The sequence below is a fragment of the Oryctolagus cuniculus genome, chromosome 8 (genome assembly GCF_051225735.1).
Source record: "Oryctolagus cuniculus isolate XC-2025 breed Fujian yellow rabbit chromosome 8, ASM5122573v1, whole genome shotgun sequence".
In the NCBI taxonomy this organism is placed as follows: Eukaryota; Metazoa; Chordata; class Mammalia; order Lagomorpha; family Leporidae; genus Oryctolagus; species Oryctolagus cuniculus.
The window spans coordinates 115,487,062-115,501,622 of NC_142874.1; the positions used below are offsets into that span (position 1 = coordinate 115,487,062).

Consider the following 14,561-nt stretch of genomic DNA (forward strand, 5'->3'; position numbering starts at 1 on the left):
AGAGTCTTTTTCTTAGCCAGCAACAGCTGTGCTGTACTTTCTAAATAGTAATAATACTTATACATTGCACTTGTTTTTTATTGTTGAGGAGGGCTCCTGGTGTCTTTATTGAGTTACTTTGAGAGCTGCCTGATTTCTTTTTTGGAATGCACAATAAAACAGAAGTAATTTAAATTTTAATATGCCTTCCTTGCACCATTAATTAAAATGATTTATGTTTGGTTGCCTCCTTGAAATAGTGTGATGTTAGGTCTTATTGCTTCCATGGTGATGTTTTCCAACTGAACATCATTTATGAAGCAGGATATCAAATTCTTCCTGGTCTTCATTTATTTGCTTTGACAGAACACCTTTATTACTTAAATCCTGCAGAATACACTCTCACAGCGTTCCTCCGAGACCCCATTAGGCATTTTAAGCTACATTTTTGTCTGGATTTCTGGCCACTTATCTCTTTGTTCTAAGTAAGATTCTTTGAACACTGACGAGTTTTCCAAAGAGGAAAGGGGTAAGATGAGATAATCTGGACCCTATTTTGGTCTGGATGTTGAAAGCATTTCATTTTGTGTAATTCAGGAAAGGACTTCCCAAGTATGAATATGAGAGCTTTGTGTTTATGTACTTCAGAAGAAAGGCACGTTCTTGCTTTCAGATCTTATCAGAGAGAAAAGGGAGAATGAAAAGAAGACCCTTGTATATTTTAAACAAATTTCTGTAAACACTGAGAGTGTTTCTTGTATTGTCTGTGGGCTCTTAGGCACTGAGATGACATTGCTGATGAAATGGGCATTTATTCTGTCATTAACAAGAGTCAATTCTGAAATACTACTTGATTTACAGTCATTGTACAGTATCTTTTTTTTTTTTTTATCCAAGGCAGTTCAATGTTGACAGTTCTTTTCAGTTTTTTCTGAATATCGGAACATATGATTGCATCAAGCTGGCTGCAGGCTCCGGTGCTGACATTTTCTAGTGCAAAGAATGCCCACATCACTCGAACATTTGAAAAGTGTTAATGAGCGGATCAAAAGGACTGTTGCCTGAAGCAGCTAACTTATTTTGTTTTTTTTTTAAATAAGTCGGCTCTCCTCCAAACTGAAATCTTCATTCTAGCAGCTGAGTAGATGAGATGTATTCCTCCCTCGTGATGATAATAACAAATGAAAAAAACTGGAGAAGAATCAAACTCTGCATATGGTTCATAAAGTGGTGAAAGTGTTTTCCAGAATCTTCAATACAGAACTGAAGGATGCTAAGTGGAAAAAATCCTGGCAACTAGGCAATATTATGCCTTTTAAAATCTGCAAATTCTCATAAAATATGGTGCAGATGAATACATCCTCTTCTGAAATGTGTTCTTGCACTATTTAATATAAGAGTGCGATTCTCATGACTGTTATTTTTAATGTATTTGGACTAACAGTAAATTTTCTTTTTGTTCCTGAATGGGGTGTCAGTTGGACACAGATATTTGTCAGTTTTGACTTTTGGGTCAAATGGCGTCAGATTTTTTTTCTTTCCCTTTTGTTGCTTATGAGGCCATGTTGTAGAGCATAGAGAGTGAGCATTTCAAATTTTAACAGGGTGCCCCTTTTATTTCCTGCTACAGAATTTCTGGTTAGGGAATATAGGGCATGTTGATTACTTCTACATCACTATAAAATGAAGATCAATTGTTTTACACAATTATCATACGTTTTAGAATCATAGCTGCCTAATTATCAGTCATCCGTATATCCTTCTGTCCATCCATGCATCTATCCATCCGACTATCCGAGTAAGTAGCAGTTTCTCAACAGAGCTTAGGCCTTTTCTTCTGCATGCTTTCCTTTTATAGTCCAAACCTTATTTTTAAAAGCTTTATTTTATGTATTTGACAGAGTTACACAGAGTGGTGGCCGGGGGAAGGGAAGGGGAGGTCTTCCATCTGCTTGTTCACTACCCGAATGGTTGCAATGGCCAGAGCCGAGCCAATCTGAATCCAGGAGCCAGGAGCTTCCTCAGGGTCTCCCACGTGGGTGCAGGGGCCCAAGGACTTGAGTTTTCTTCTACTGTTTTTCCAGGCCATTGCAGAGAGCTGGATCAGAGGTGGAGCAACCGGGACTTGAACCAGCGCCCATATGGGATGTGGGCATGCAGGCTGGGGCTTTAACCTGCTGCACCACAGCACTGGCCCCCAAACCTATTGTTAATAGTAATAAGAATATAGATGGGGTTGGTGCCATGGCTCACTTGGTTAATCCTCTGCCTGCGGCGCCGGCATCCCATATGGGCGCTGGGTTCTAGTCCGGGTTGCTCCTCTTCCATTCTAGCTCTCTGCTGTGGCCCGGGAGGGCAGTGGAGGATGGCCCAAGTGCTTGGGCCCTGCACCCACATGGGAGACTAGGAGGAAACACCTGGCTTCTGGCTTTGGATCGGCACAGCTTTGGCTGTAGCGGCCATTTGGGGGGTGAACCAACGGAAGGAAGACCTTTCTCTCTGTCTCTCTCTCACTGTCTATCTGTCAAATGAAAAAGAAAAAAGAAAACATTCTAATGTTCCTTTCTGGAATGCAGTGAATACAAGTGCAAATAGACATAAGGTCATAATTATGGAAAGGCATAGAAGCAAAAGACCTGGTGGAAATATGGTGAAAAGTATTTTATAATTTTATTAGAATTTTCCTATTGGAAAGGACCTAAAATTAATTCAATTTATTTTCAAAATGAAGAAACTTTAGTGATCTTATGACTTCCCTTCTGCCATTGAGTTTATTGATTCTTCGTTGTTTGAGAGAGAAATTTGATGCCTGGGTTCATGGAAATTTGTCTCTATCATTTGTTTTTATATTTGTTCCTCAAAATTTCACTTATCAATTTGAAGACCTATGATCCTTTGTGAACCTTATCGTTCCTTTACTTTCACTTTAATTATATTTTTAGTATCTGATGTTTGCCGAGCACTTTATTAGTCACTGATGCCATTGATAAAGAAGGACAAATAATTATTGCCCTCTAGAAAACTGAACTTTCCAAGGATAATTTTAAAATTCCACAATAAATATATAAACCCCAGGTAATGAATCCCGAATGGTTCACCCAGGAAGAAATGTGTGTTTTTAGAAATTTTACGGCTTTTAGATGAAGCTGTAGAAAGGTGGTGGATGGAAGGGTGAATGGAGCCTAGCATGGACACAGAGTATTGGGGGAAGAGGAGAGGTACTCAGGCTGGTTGCAGTACATGTGGGTGCAGATAAATGCTTATCAATGTTAGTGCTGAACCGTGGAGGGACTGGTACACCACACTGAGCCTTTTAAACAATGAGAATATGAAAGCTGGCTCACAAAGCTGTACTGAAAAAGGGGCTTTTGTTTTCCAGCCTGTAGCTCATTTTAGGTAAAGGATCTCCGGTAAAGAGAAAAAATACAATGATACCTCTTATGATCCTCTTGTGAGTTTGATAGCAGTGGCCATATGAGGATTTAAAATTGAAACTTAATTTTCCCATATCAATGCTAAGCTGGATACCATACAAGATAGAGTATTACATAAAAAGGAAGAGTTATGGAAGATGATTAGAAAAGAAGTTAGGGAAACTATTTATGTCTTCAGAAATTTATATACCAGTGCAACATGTACAGGTAATAAGCAGAGTAAATTTGAAACCCTCACAATGCAGTGAAAATGAGTTCATATATATTATGCTCAGACTTGGTAGAGCAGAGGGACCTTGATTTTAATCCTAGTCACAGAACTCCAGAGAGCACTGTGTGGGAATTTGCCAAACTGATAGTGGAGGCTATCAATTTGGAAGGTCCTTTGAATAAAATTCAATAATGCATTGATTTAAACTGTGGGCATTGTAACCATTAATTCATTTTGATCGGGAAATGATTTATTAAGTTTCTATTAGAGGAGTATTGACCTGGCTACGTAGGTTAGAATGAAGCATGAGGTAGAGATAAAGAAATGAGCTGAGTGTCTAACTTAACTGCGAGTGGAGCATGTAGCCACAGAGTCTATGGTAATTATATACTGCAAATCAATTTATCTATGTATCATCATTTGAAGTGCTTAGAATTGGGGTTGAATAGTGAAGCGGGTACATCTGTTTTGTCTGAGTACTGCTCATTTACTGAAAATAGCTCGAGCATACTTAAAATGCCATTTTCAGTTCTGGAAGGCACACTTTGAAATTATAACCAAGTGAATATCTTATACCAAAGAAACTGACCAAGATGACTAAATAACTCAGAACCATCCCATGAGTAATGGTTGATGTATTTAGCTTCCAAAGGGTAGACTCAAAAGTAGTTATATGGTAATTATCCTAGTATTAAAAATAGAAATTATTCTCTTCTGGAAGATAAATTGTGTGTGTGTGTCAGTGTGTGTGTTTGTGTGTGTATGCATGTGCGTGTGTGCATGTGTCTGTGTTTCCAGACTCTAGGATTAGGACTAAAGAGTGGAAGATACAGAGAAGGAAGCTTTGGCTTCATTTGAGGGAAAAATTTTCAAATGATGTGAGTCCCTTGCCAGTGGAATGAATTGCTTTGTGAGGTAGTGAATTTCCTTTATTGCAGCAATTCAAACACAGTTGGACTACAACGTGGTGAGAATATTTCAGAATATTGAAATTTGGGTTGTGTTTGCATTCTGAGAGATGAAAATTGTTGAACTAGATACTTTTATGTATCCTGAGTTTATGATTTTAAATAGTAACAGGATGGCAGGAAAAAAATCCTTTCTAAAGTTATCCTTTCTTGTTTTTTCCTCCCTCTCTCCCTTCCTCTTTTCCTTCTTCTCATTCTGTTTCCTTCCTTCGTCCCCCTCTTCCCTCCCCTCTCTTCTCCCTTTGTTCCTGCCTCCTTTTACTCCTTTCCCACCTCCTTTTCCTGTCTTCCTAACTTCCTTCCTTCCTCTGCCCTTCTTCCTTGAATGTCTTGTTTGTTCCAGACACTCTACTAGGTGCAGGGCTTCAGTGAGGAACAAAGCAAATATAAAACTTGTTCTTGTGGAAATTATGGTTTTTGGAGCTATAGTAAATGTATCAACCTGACAAATGCTGAGGAAGAATAAAGACATATCTAAGCATAGAAAGAGAATCTTGCTTTGGGAAGATTGGAGAGGAAGGGAGGGAGAGGCAGAGATCTGTTGGGCATGGACATTATTTGGTAAAGTCTTTTAGCAGTGGTAAAGAAATTGTGAATTAGAAGAGTGATTTACTTAAAAAAAATAAAAAGACTAGGGAAGATAAGATGGAAATTTTACTTTTAAGTGAAGACAACTGGGTTGGTTTTGACCTTGTTAAGTGACATGGTGACAGATCTAGTTTTCATTCATTGATTTGAGCATTCAGGTGGATAATGATATGAGGTGTTTCCTTTTTTAAAATAAAGGAAGGGCTAGAGCCGTGGCTCACTTGGTTAATCTTCCACCTGCGGCGCCGGTATCCCATATGGCGCCGGGTTCTAGTCCCGGTTGCCCCTCTTCCAGTCCAGCTCTCTGCTGTGGCCCGGGAGTGCAGTGCAGGATGGCCCAAGTGCTTGGGCCCTGCACCCACGTGGGAGACCAGAAGGAAGCACCTGGCTCCTGGCTTCAGATCAGCACAGCGCCAGCCATAGCGGCCATTTGGAGATAGAACCAATGGAAGAAAGGCCTTTCTGTCTCTTTCTCTCACTGTCTCACTCTGTCAAGTAAAAAAATTTAAATAAAATAAAGGAAATATAACTATATTGGTAACCATAGTTTATTATGTTTTACCACAGCACTATTTTAGATTTTAATCTTCCATTGGCATTCATTCTAAACTAACTATAAAAATTACAGATTTTTATTCTTCAATGTGACCTGAAAGTACTAGGATTTTATGTTAATTGATAAAGTTGAATTAAATCAAAGAGTTAATAGAAATGATGACATTTCTTGTAGCATTCAGATAGAGAATCAATCCATTTATATTACTGCTCAGTTGTATCTGTGGTGTTATAGTTACTGTGTATATTTTTTCCTGAAGTTTAGATTTAAACTAAAATTTGAATGATGAAAATGTTATATATACCTACAGGAAATTGTTGGTCAGTTCTCTAAACATTAACAATATTATTGAAACTTAACATCCTTTCATTGTGAAAAATTTAAAACACTTACAAAAAGAAAGACTAACATAATGAATCCTCATGTCTGATCATTTAGCTTCAATGATTCTGAACTGATTTTTAATTTTATTTCATCTATAACTCCTTTCAGTTCCTCTACTCCAAATTGTTTTATGAAAATATCAGAGTCATATAATTTTACTTGGAAATATTTGTGTAGACTTTTAACAGATTAGCTGCTTTTAATCCATTGTAAGAGTAATACACTAAACAGTCATAATAGTTCCTTGATGAGGTAGAAACTACTTCATTTTGAGTCATTATTGTTTAAACCTTTGAAGTAACATAATCAAAATATTTCACAATAGATAAATTGAAACAATTACATTTTCAAGTAGTTTTGCCTCTTAGCATAGAGACTTGGTTGCACACCTGAAGTATCCCAAGATGTTGGCACTTGGCAAAGACTTTCTATTATGATGGAGTGAAAGACTTATATCCTAGTATCAGGAAAGGCCATTTCAGATTGGGCCTTAGGTCTCTTTCCTCTCACATGAAGATTTAACACATGTGCTATTTAATGAGAAATGAAAGGAGCATTGGCTAAAATTGACTTTTTACAAATAGCCTCAACCAACAATTGAATATCATTATACTTCTGTGGATAAGACCTGCTCAGCCAGGAGATTCTCCATCAGAACCTCAGCCGACGGCAGTCAGGTGTCAGACTGGCCGAGCCATGTGAAAGCTCCGTGTCACTGGATGTCCAGAAGCTTGGATTCTTCCCTCACGTGTCTGGCTTTTCAGCTGGGCCAGCAGAGGGCTAGCAAGTGTCTGTTACCGCACCAGCCTTCTGTGAGATTGTGCTGGGCTTCCTCACAGCGTGGGTTTCTGAGCAGACTTCTGCCAGGCAGCAGGATCCCCCCAGCATGCATGTTCCAGGAGTCTCGGGGGAAACTGAAGAGCTGCTTGTGACCTAGCCTCAGCAGGCAGTGATAGCGTTTCTACCTCGTTCTGTTGGTCAAAGCTGGTTACAGGCAAGTCCGTATCAAAGAAAGAAGCATACGTTTTTGCAAGGTGAAGTTTCATTGGGGGGCATTTTTGGAGCCTCCCTGGTATTTATCTAGTTGATTATTTTTATAAACCCTTATTTTCTTCTCCCTATGCCATGAAAGCCTTTACAATTTTTTTTTTTTTTGACAGGTTATCAAGGATCCTCCTCCACCACCACCACCTGCACCGAAAGAGGTAAATGAGTGCCTAATAAACTAGAATGGGTATTTTCCCCATGCATACATACATGTCATCTGCACATTTGATCAATTCCATTTGTTGTCACAGAACTATAACCATGGGTTATGTGGGTCCCTAATTTGTAAAAATGAGTTATTTTTCGTCTTCTTGTGATTTCTTTCATGGGCTAGATCAATGGGGCCTTCGTACTTTGGTGAATATAAAATGACCCTTGGGATCACTACTGCATAGAGATTTCATATAATTTTATAGCTGTATAGCAGTAGTTCTTATGTCATTTATTTTATTTACAAAGACTTGGAAGGTCCAAGCTCTCAAAGTTATTACTTTTCTCAAAAATATTTTTGACTTTATGTAACTGTTAGCTGATGTTGTGTTATTAGCATGAAGTAAGGAATATATTGATTCTGTGTGCATGTTGCACTCTTATCTTCTCAGGCAGTTGGGATTTTACAGTTCATACATACATCGATGCTAAAATGATTGTTAAAAAGCCATCCTAATTTTAATGTTTTGTCTTTGAAGTATAAGTGATGTGGAATAAACAAATAATGTTTATATTAAAAGAGCAATTTCTAGTCACTTATGGGTGATATAAGGGAGATCCCTGCCGGCACTGCGGCTCAATAGGCTAATCCTCCGCCTGCGGCGCTGGCACACCGGTCACGGTGCCGTGGCGCTGGCACACCGGGTTCTAGTCCTGGTCACAGTGCCAGATTCTGTCCCAGTTGACCCTCTTCCAGGCCAGCTCTCTGCTCTGGCCTGGGAAGGCAGTGGAGGATGGCCCAAGTCCTTGGGCCCTGCACCCCATGGGAGACCAGGAAAAGCACCTGGCTCCTGGCTTTGGATCAGCGCGGTGTGCCGGCCACAGTGCGCCGGCCTCAGCGGCCATTGGAGGGTGAACCAATGGTAAAGGAAGACCTTTCTCTCTGTCTCTCTCTGTCTTACTGTCCAATCTGCCTGTCAAAAATAACTAAATAAATAAATAAATAATTAAAAAAAAAGGGAGATCCCTCTCCCTAAAACGGGGGGAAAGGAAAGACTGCTCTTATCTTGTGTATCTCCACTTAAGACATCCCATGTCCTATGTCTCATTTCTATTTTTCTTCCATAACATTACAATGACATTTTTCAGAAAAATATTAAATGTGAGACAGATACAACTTTTATTTTAATAAACTAATTAAGTCCTTTTAAAAAATTGCACCTTTGTAGGAGGAACAGGAGCCTCTACCTACCAAGAAATGGCCAACAGTGGATGCCTCTTATTATGGTGGTCGAGGGGTTGGAGGAATTAAAAGAATGGAGGTTGGTATCTTAAAAAATAGAAGCTGCTGATCTGGATTGTGCATTTCTGGCACTGCTAAACTGAGGAAACTGTACTGCTCACAATTCAGTATCCTAATATCATTCATTTTTACTTAACACTGGGTCTTTTTTGGGTATTTTTTTTTAATGGAATCATCTTAGCCATTTCTGAACTGTTCAAAAGAACTGGTTTTATTTGTCAAAGCATTGCATTGATGAGATTTCTGAATTTTAAAGGATAAGACAAAACCAGGATTTTTCTCACTATTTTGGAAAAAATTACTACATAGAACATCACTTTTGAATAAGTCAGCTATTTAAACTTGCAACAGTGTTCTTCTATGAAGTGATCCAGAAGTTATGTACCATTTGAGGAGAAAATGTTAAAATGCTCAATAGCGTAGAAATGACCTTATCACAAATATAGAGGAATATATTTAAGGCTTTATAATAGCCTTTAGTTACCCTTTATGAACTATCATAATTAATATTACATGTCATTTATAGAATGCATTGAACTTTCATAATGGCTCAAAGTGTGGATTAAATTTGAACTTTAATATTATATCTTAAAAGTCAAATGAAATGTTCTTGTCGCCATGAAATATTTTTCAAAGTGATGGATTAATTAGTAATAAGTAATTATCGCCAGTTCTGAGCACTTAACAGCAGTGTTGACAGACCAGTCTCCCATCCCTGGAGCAATTCAAAAATTTTTCTCATTTATACATTGACTTTATTGTGAAACAGAGATCCTGGTGTGTCTCTTTGTTAGTTATCCTTTAATATTATTTTTTGGTAAAAAGATTTATTTTTATGTTTTGTCATCATTATATGTCTTCTATTGTCATAACTACTTGTCTCCTTGCTGCCAGAAAAAAGTCAAAAAGCTAATTAACAACCTACAAGTTGCAATTTTCTTTTTTTTATACGTTTCAGTAAAATTCAGACTCCCAAGGAGAGTGTCCCCTTTTCAGAATAAATGTCAGCATGCTGCAAAAAAAGGCCCAGGCGTCCTTAACATAGTTGTCATCACCAAAGTGTTTACTCCAGGAATTTGACAGTGATTTTCACTCTGTCATGCTAGATCTTGACACAGTGTACATTTTTCTCCAAGAACTTACCACTCCGTTGCTGAAATACCTTCTGCGTAGGTGCTTCCTTGCCTGTGAACCGTGGGTAAAGGCGAATGCTAGAAGCTGTTGGTCCTTTGGAGAAGTATTGCACACGTCTTTGCATGTGGGTAGTTGGAAATCTCCTTGGTTCAAGAGAAGATGATTAGGCTGCTTATTGTGTGGAACACAAGCTGGGTTATTTTCCTCCCTCTTGCCTTTGTTATGGATCCTAGACTTGGAAGAGTGAGAAAGGAAAGAATTGAATGTTTGTATGTGTATATTAAAAAAAAAAAAAAAGCTTGTAAATAAAATTATAACATATAAATAGCCAAATGTGATCCATCACAACCTATTTTTAGTATATTTAGCCTCATTCCAAAATGTGTATGTTAAAAGACATATGTAAGAGGGAAAAGGTTTAATGGAACATACCAAAATTTGTTAATGGCTGGTGCCATGGCTCAATAGGCTAATTCTCCGCCTGTGGCGCCGGCACACCGGGTTCTAGTCCCGGTCGGGGAGCCGGATTCTGTCCCGGTTGCCCCTCTTCCAGGCCAGCTCTCTGCTGTGGCCCGGGAGTGCAGTGGAGAATGGCCCAAGTGCTTGGGCCCTGCACCCCATGGGAGACCAGGAGAAGCACCTGGCTCCTGGCTTCGGATCAGCGCGGTGCGCTGGCCGCAGCGGCCATTGGAGGGTGAACCAACAGCAAAAGGAAGACCTTTCTCTCTCTCTCTCTCTCTCTCTCTCTCTCTCTCTCTCTATCCACTCTGCCTGTCAAAAAAAAAAAAGTTGTTAATAAGTTTTACGGATGAAGTAACTTTCAATGTGTGATATGTATTTTCTTATTATTTTCTGATTTATTGGACATTGAGCATGTACTGCTTTATATGCAAAATAATAAACTTAATTTCATTTTGAAATTCACATATGTAAAACATCACATGACAAAAAGGTTAGGATATATTAGTAGGTGAGCCTTACTTTGAATCAACAGTGCTCTTGCTGAAGCCAGTAGGACTAATGTCCTGTTTTTGTTAGTCTGATATTCCGGGATTCCCAACATTGATGTCTCTTTCTAAAGAAAAGAATGTGTGTGAATCACTGAATGGAACGTTATTGGTTTATGCTCGCAAGAGCCAAGGGCATGAAGAATTGTTGACTCTTACTGTGTGAGACTATATCACCCACTTATCTGTTTCAGTTAAGGAAACTTTGTGAAAAGAATGTGGCTTACATTTTAGTAAACATGGGTCTGTTTTACCTTTGAATAATTTTGGCTATATCATGTGGAGTATTCTGTTAATGACATGGAACGACTGAGAATAAAGTGAGAGAAAAACGGAAAGCAAATGAGGACATTGCAAAGGAGAAACTCAATACATGGCAGTATACAATAAAATTGAACTGAGAATAAGCATTATTAACTTTCTTAAGTAGGAACTTAAAATTTGAAGAGGGAAAATAGAAAATAATCTGTTTTAAAAGCATAGCTATTTAAACCAGGAAAATACTTCCCATTTAAAAAATACCTTAGGGGCAGGTGTTAGTCACAGTGTTTACAATGCCACTTGGGACAGTTGCCTGCCTTATCAAAGTGCTGGGGTTCAGATCCATTCCTGATTCCATTTTCTGCTAAGCTTAGCCCTAGGAAGCAGCAGGTGATGGCCCGAGACCTTGTGTCCCTGCCATCACAACTGACCCAGATGGAGTTCTTGGTTTCAGGCTTCAGATTGCCCCAATGTGGGCTTGTGGTAGGCATTTGCGTAGTGAACCAGGGGCTGGAAAATCTCTCTCTGCTTTCAAAATAAATTGAAGTAAAAATTAAAAGTATCTTAAACTGTAGAAAGTTAAAATTATAGAAATTATGATCACATCCAGATTACAGAAAATATCTTCATAAATAGGTTTGTTTGAATCCAGTGTAAGGATTTCACTTAGGTTTTTAAAAAACTTACTTTTCATTTAAGTTAAATATTTAAATACTGAGGCAATGGGAATTTGCAGAAAGCTGAAATGGAGCTAATGTTAATAACAGCTGTTAGCACAGCTGATCCACAGTACCTAGAGTTTAACTGTGTTTCTGCCAGTCCTTCTTAAACATGTTTTTGTTTCTTTTCTCAAATCTGAAATTGCTCCTCTGTGATGTAACCTAGTCCTCCAAACGTGCTCTGGAAATTATGGAGTTTCATTGTTGATAATGAAATCCAAGCAGATTTCAAATAATTTAGCTATCAAGTTTGAACTATATTTTTATAGTAGAAAAGCTAGATATGCTAATAGGTTGCTTTAAGCAATCTATTCTTGTTACCCATTGATTCTTTCAATTATCTCAATGTGATCAAACTAAAAAATTAAAATTTGCCTTCACATGTGTATATGTATTGAATTACTTCTAAGAGTTTTCGGGAATTTCTACAAAGTATTTCCTAGTATAAGACTTTAAGATTGAGAATTGTTTGTGGTGGTGGTGATGATGGTGCAACAGTTTCTTTGTGAACACTAATGATTGTGTTTAATTACTCTCCTTTAGACACCAACAACTATATTTCATAAGTATAGTCCCTTCATTGCAGAGGCCCTTGAAATGCCACACTGGGTCAGAACTGTAGTTCAACTAGCTTCATATTCTTTATCTGAGAACAATGCCGGTGAAACTTGAGGAAAATACGATTACCTTATACTGTGGTGTGAAGTGTACAGGATAGACTAGAGAGCTGTATATGTTAAAATGTGTCATTTTGTCATGGGGTGCCCGGGGTCAGGTTATTGTCTCTGATGCAGGAACAGATTTGAGGATAAGATGTAGGTAAAGATCAGCAGAGAAACAAGATGGATTTGTATGCAAAGTCCAAATACAGGCCAAAGAGGGAGTCCAGGAATATTCAAGAGCAAGCATTCAGTGAGTTTCGGAGTTACCCGCTATATGATTTGGAAGCATAGAGGGCGGTGTTTGGGGCAGGGGGTTTAATTGAATATTTATGGGGGGGGGCAGAGGTTGGGGCAAGGTTTGAGTACCACCCACTTCTTTGCCCTTTCCTGGAAATGTTGAAATTGTCATGGTGACTGGTGTATCAGGGGAATAGAAATATCAGCCATAGTAATTTTATTACAATGACATTGTAATGAGCTAAATGCCAATGTGGGGACAAAGTGGGCAGTCAGGTTGGTTATTTTGGCCAGCACAGCTTCCTGGAAGCTGTGGTTTCTGCTGTATGGAAAGGGGATTGGGGTGGTACAGGTGAGGCTGCAGCCCAGGCTGGGCAGTAGGGGGAGGTTGACAGTTGCAGCTTCTCTTTGCTAGCCACCACCTTGCCTACATCAATTTTTGAATGGCTCTAAATTTTATCTATTTCTATTTGCATCCTGAATTTCTTCTCTGAGTTGTGGGATTCATATGTGTACTTAATTGTGTTTGTCTTTTTATTTTTTTGTTGCTCTTTCCCATAAAATTGAGACTTTACCACTACAAGGGTATGTATCCTGATTTTACAGTTTTCAGTCCAATTTAGCTATATCTAAAGATGTTGGAAGTGTTAGTTTATCTAGTGAAGATACCATGATTTGAAGGAGAAGGTCATTTTTCTGGAAAGAAAGCCTGCTATCTAGCTCTAAAGGTTTAATGGTGTTTAAAACAATTTTAACAACCTCATAAAGAACATTCTAGTACCATTGATCACACGGAAAGATACAGATACATTTTAATGACTCAACAGGGTCCACTTGAAATTGAAAGCCCATTCTAAAATTGTAGTAAAAAAAGGTAAAAACATCTAAGTAAGCCTTATCAAAAAGCTGTGAATAGTTCTTTCAATGAACAGTAATCATCTCTTTCCCTTCCCACTAATTCAGATCATTAAAATGCTTTAAAAAGTCTTTAATTTTTTTTTCCTTTGGAAATTACTGAACTGTGATGTGTTGGAGTGTGGTTTGAATAGGCCTTCGTATTTCTTTTTAGAGCTTCACTTGTCTTATCTTTGTCCTCTTTGGTAGTGTCCTTGGATTTTACAGACTTCCCATGTGCTACTGGGTATGCAAAGCCCTTATCTGGGGGCCACACGCATAGTTGGGCCAGATTTAGACCTTAATTTCTGCTAATTGAAAAACACAAAAAGTAATAATTTGATCTTGTAGTTTCTTAATGTCAAGAGTTTTCTGAGAAGGAAATTCCCTAAAATTTGTGCAGTTCCCTGGTGTTCCTGGATTTTCTCTTTTCTAGTTTGTCTTCCTCAGTGAAAAAATTCAGACATCAAATTGTCATACTCAAATGAGCATAGGAGCCAGTGATCAAAAACTGCTTCCCCAAGTAAACCTTTTAAAAGTAAATTCATATATAATTGTTTTGCTTCCAAAGGATAATGCTTAAACCCTACTTTTTACCTTAATCAAAATTGATAAGAAATTTGGAAGTAGCCACTTGTTTATAACTTACAAAATTCAAATTGACATGAAATTTATTAACCCATTTCAGATCACCTGTGTTCAAATTCCTACCAAAGCATTTCCTAGCTATGTGGCTTTGGGACAAAGTTTCCTTAGCTAAAATGAAAATACTTGGTATCTGTTTCATTGCAGTTTTGTATTGATTAGATCAGAGTGACACATAGTAATCACTAAATCAATACCAATTATCTGAGTGGGCATTGTGGTGAGGCAACTTAAACCCCTACTTGTGATGCCTGCATCCCACATCAGAACTTCATTTCAAGTCCCTGCTGCTCTACTTCTAATCCAGTTTCTTGCTCATGTATCTTGGAAGGTAGCCAATGGCAGCTCAAGTGCTTGGACCCCTGCCATTCATGTGTGAAAT

The 14,561-nt window shown here is 38.3% G+C and overlaps 1 protein-coding gene across 6 annotated transcripts in view; it reads left to right on the top strand.

Moving 5' to 3' along the window:
* The window catches only part of ANTXR2 (ANTXR cell adhesion molecule 2), a 157,923-nt gene that overhangs the window by 70,637 nt on the left and 72,725 nt on the right, over nucleotides 1-14,561 (top strand). For all 6 annotated transcript variants that reach the window (XM_017347476.4, XM_089302638.1, XM_089302636.1 and 3 more), the window contains 2 exons: nucleotides 7,281-7,325; nucleotides 8,547-8,639. In XM_017347476.4, the coding sequence (XP_017202965.3) occupies nucleotides 7,281-7,325; nucleotides 8,547-8,639 (138 nt within the window). The remainder of the gene's footprint in view (nucleotides 1-7,280; nucleotides 7,326-8,546; nucleotides 8,640-14,561) is intronic.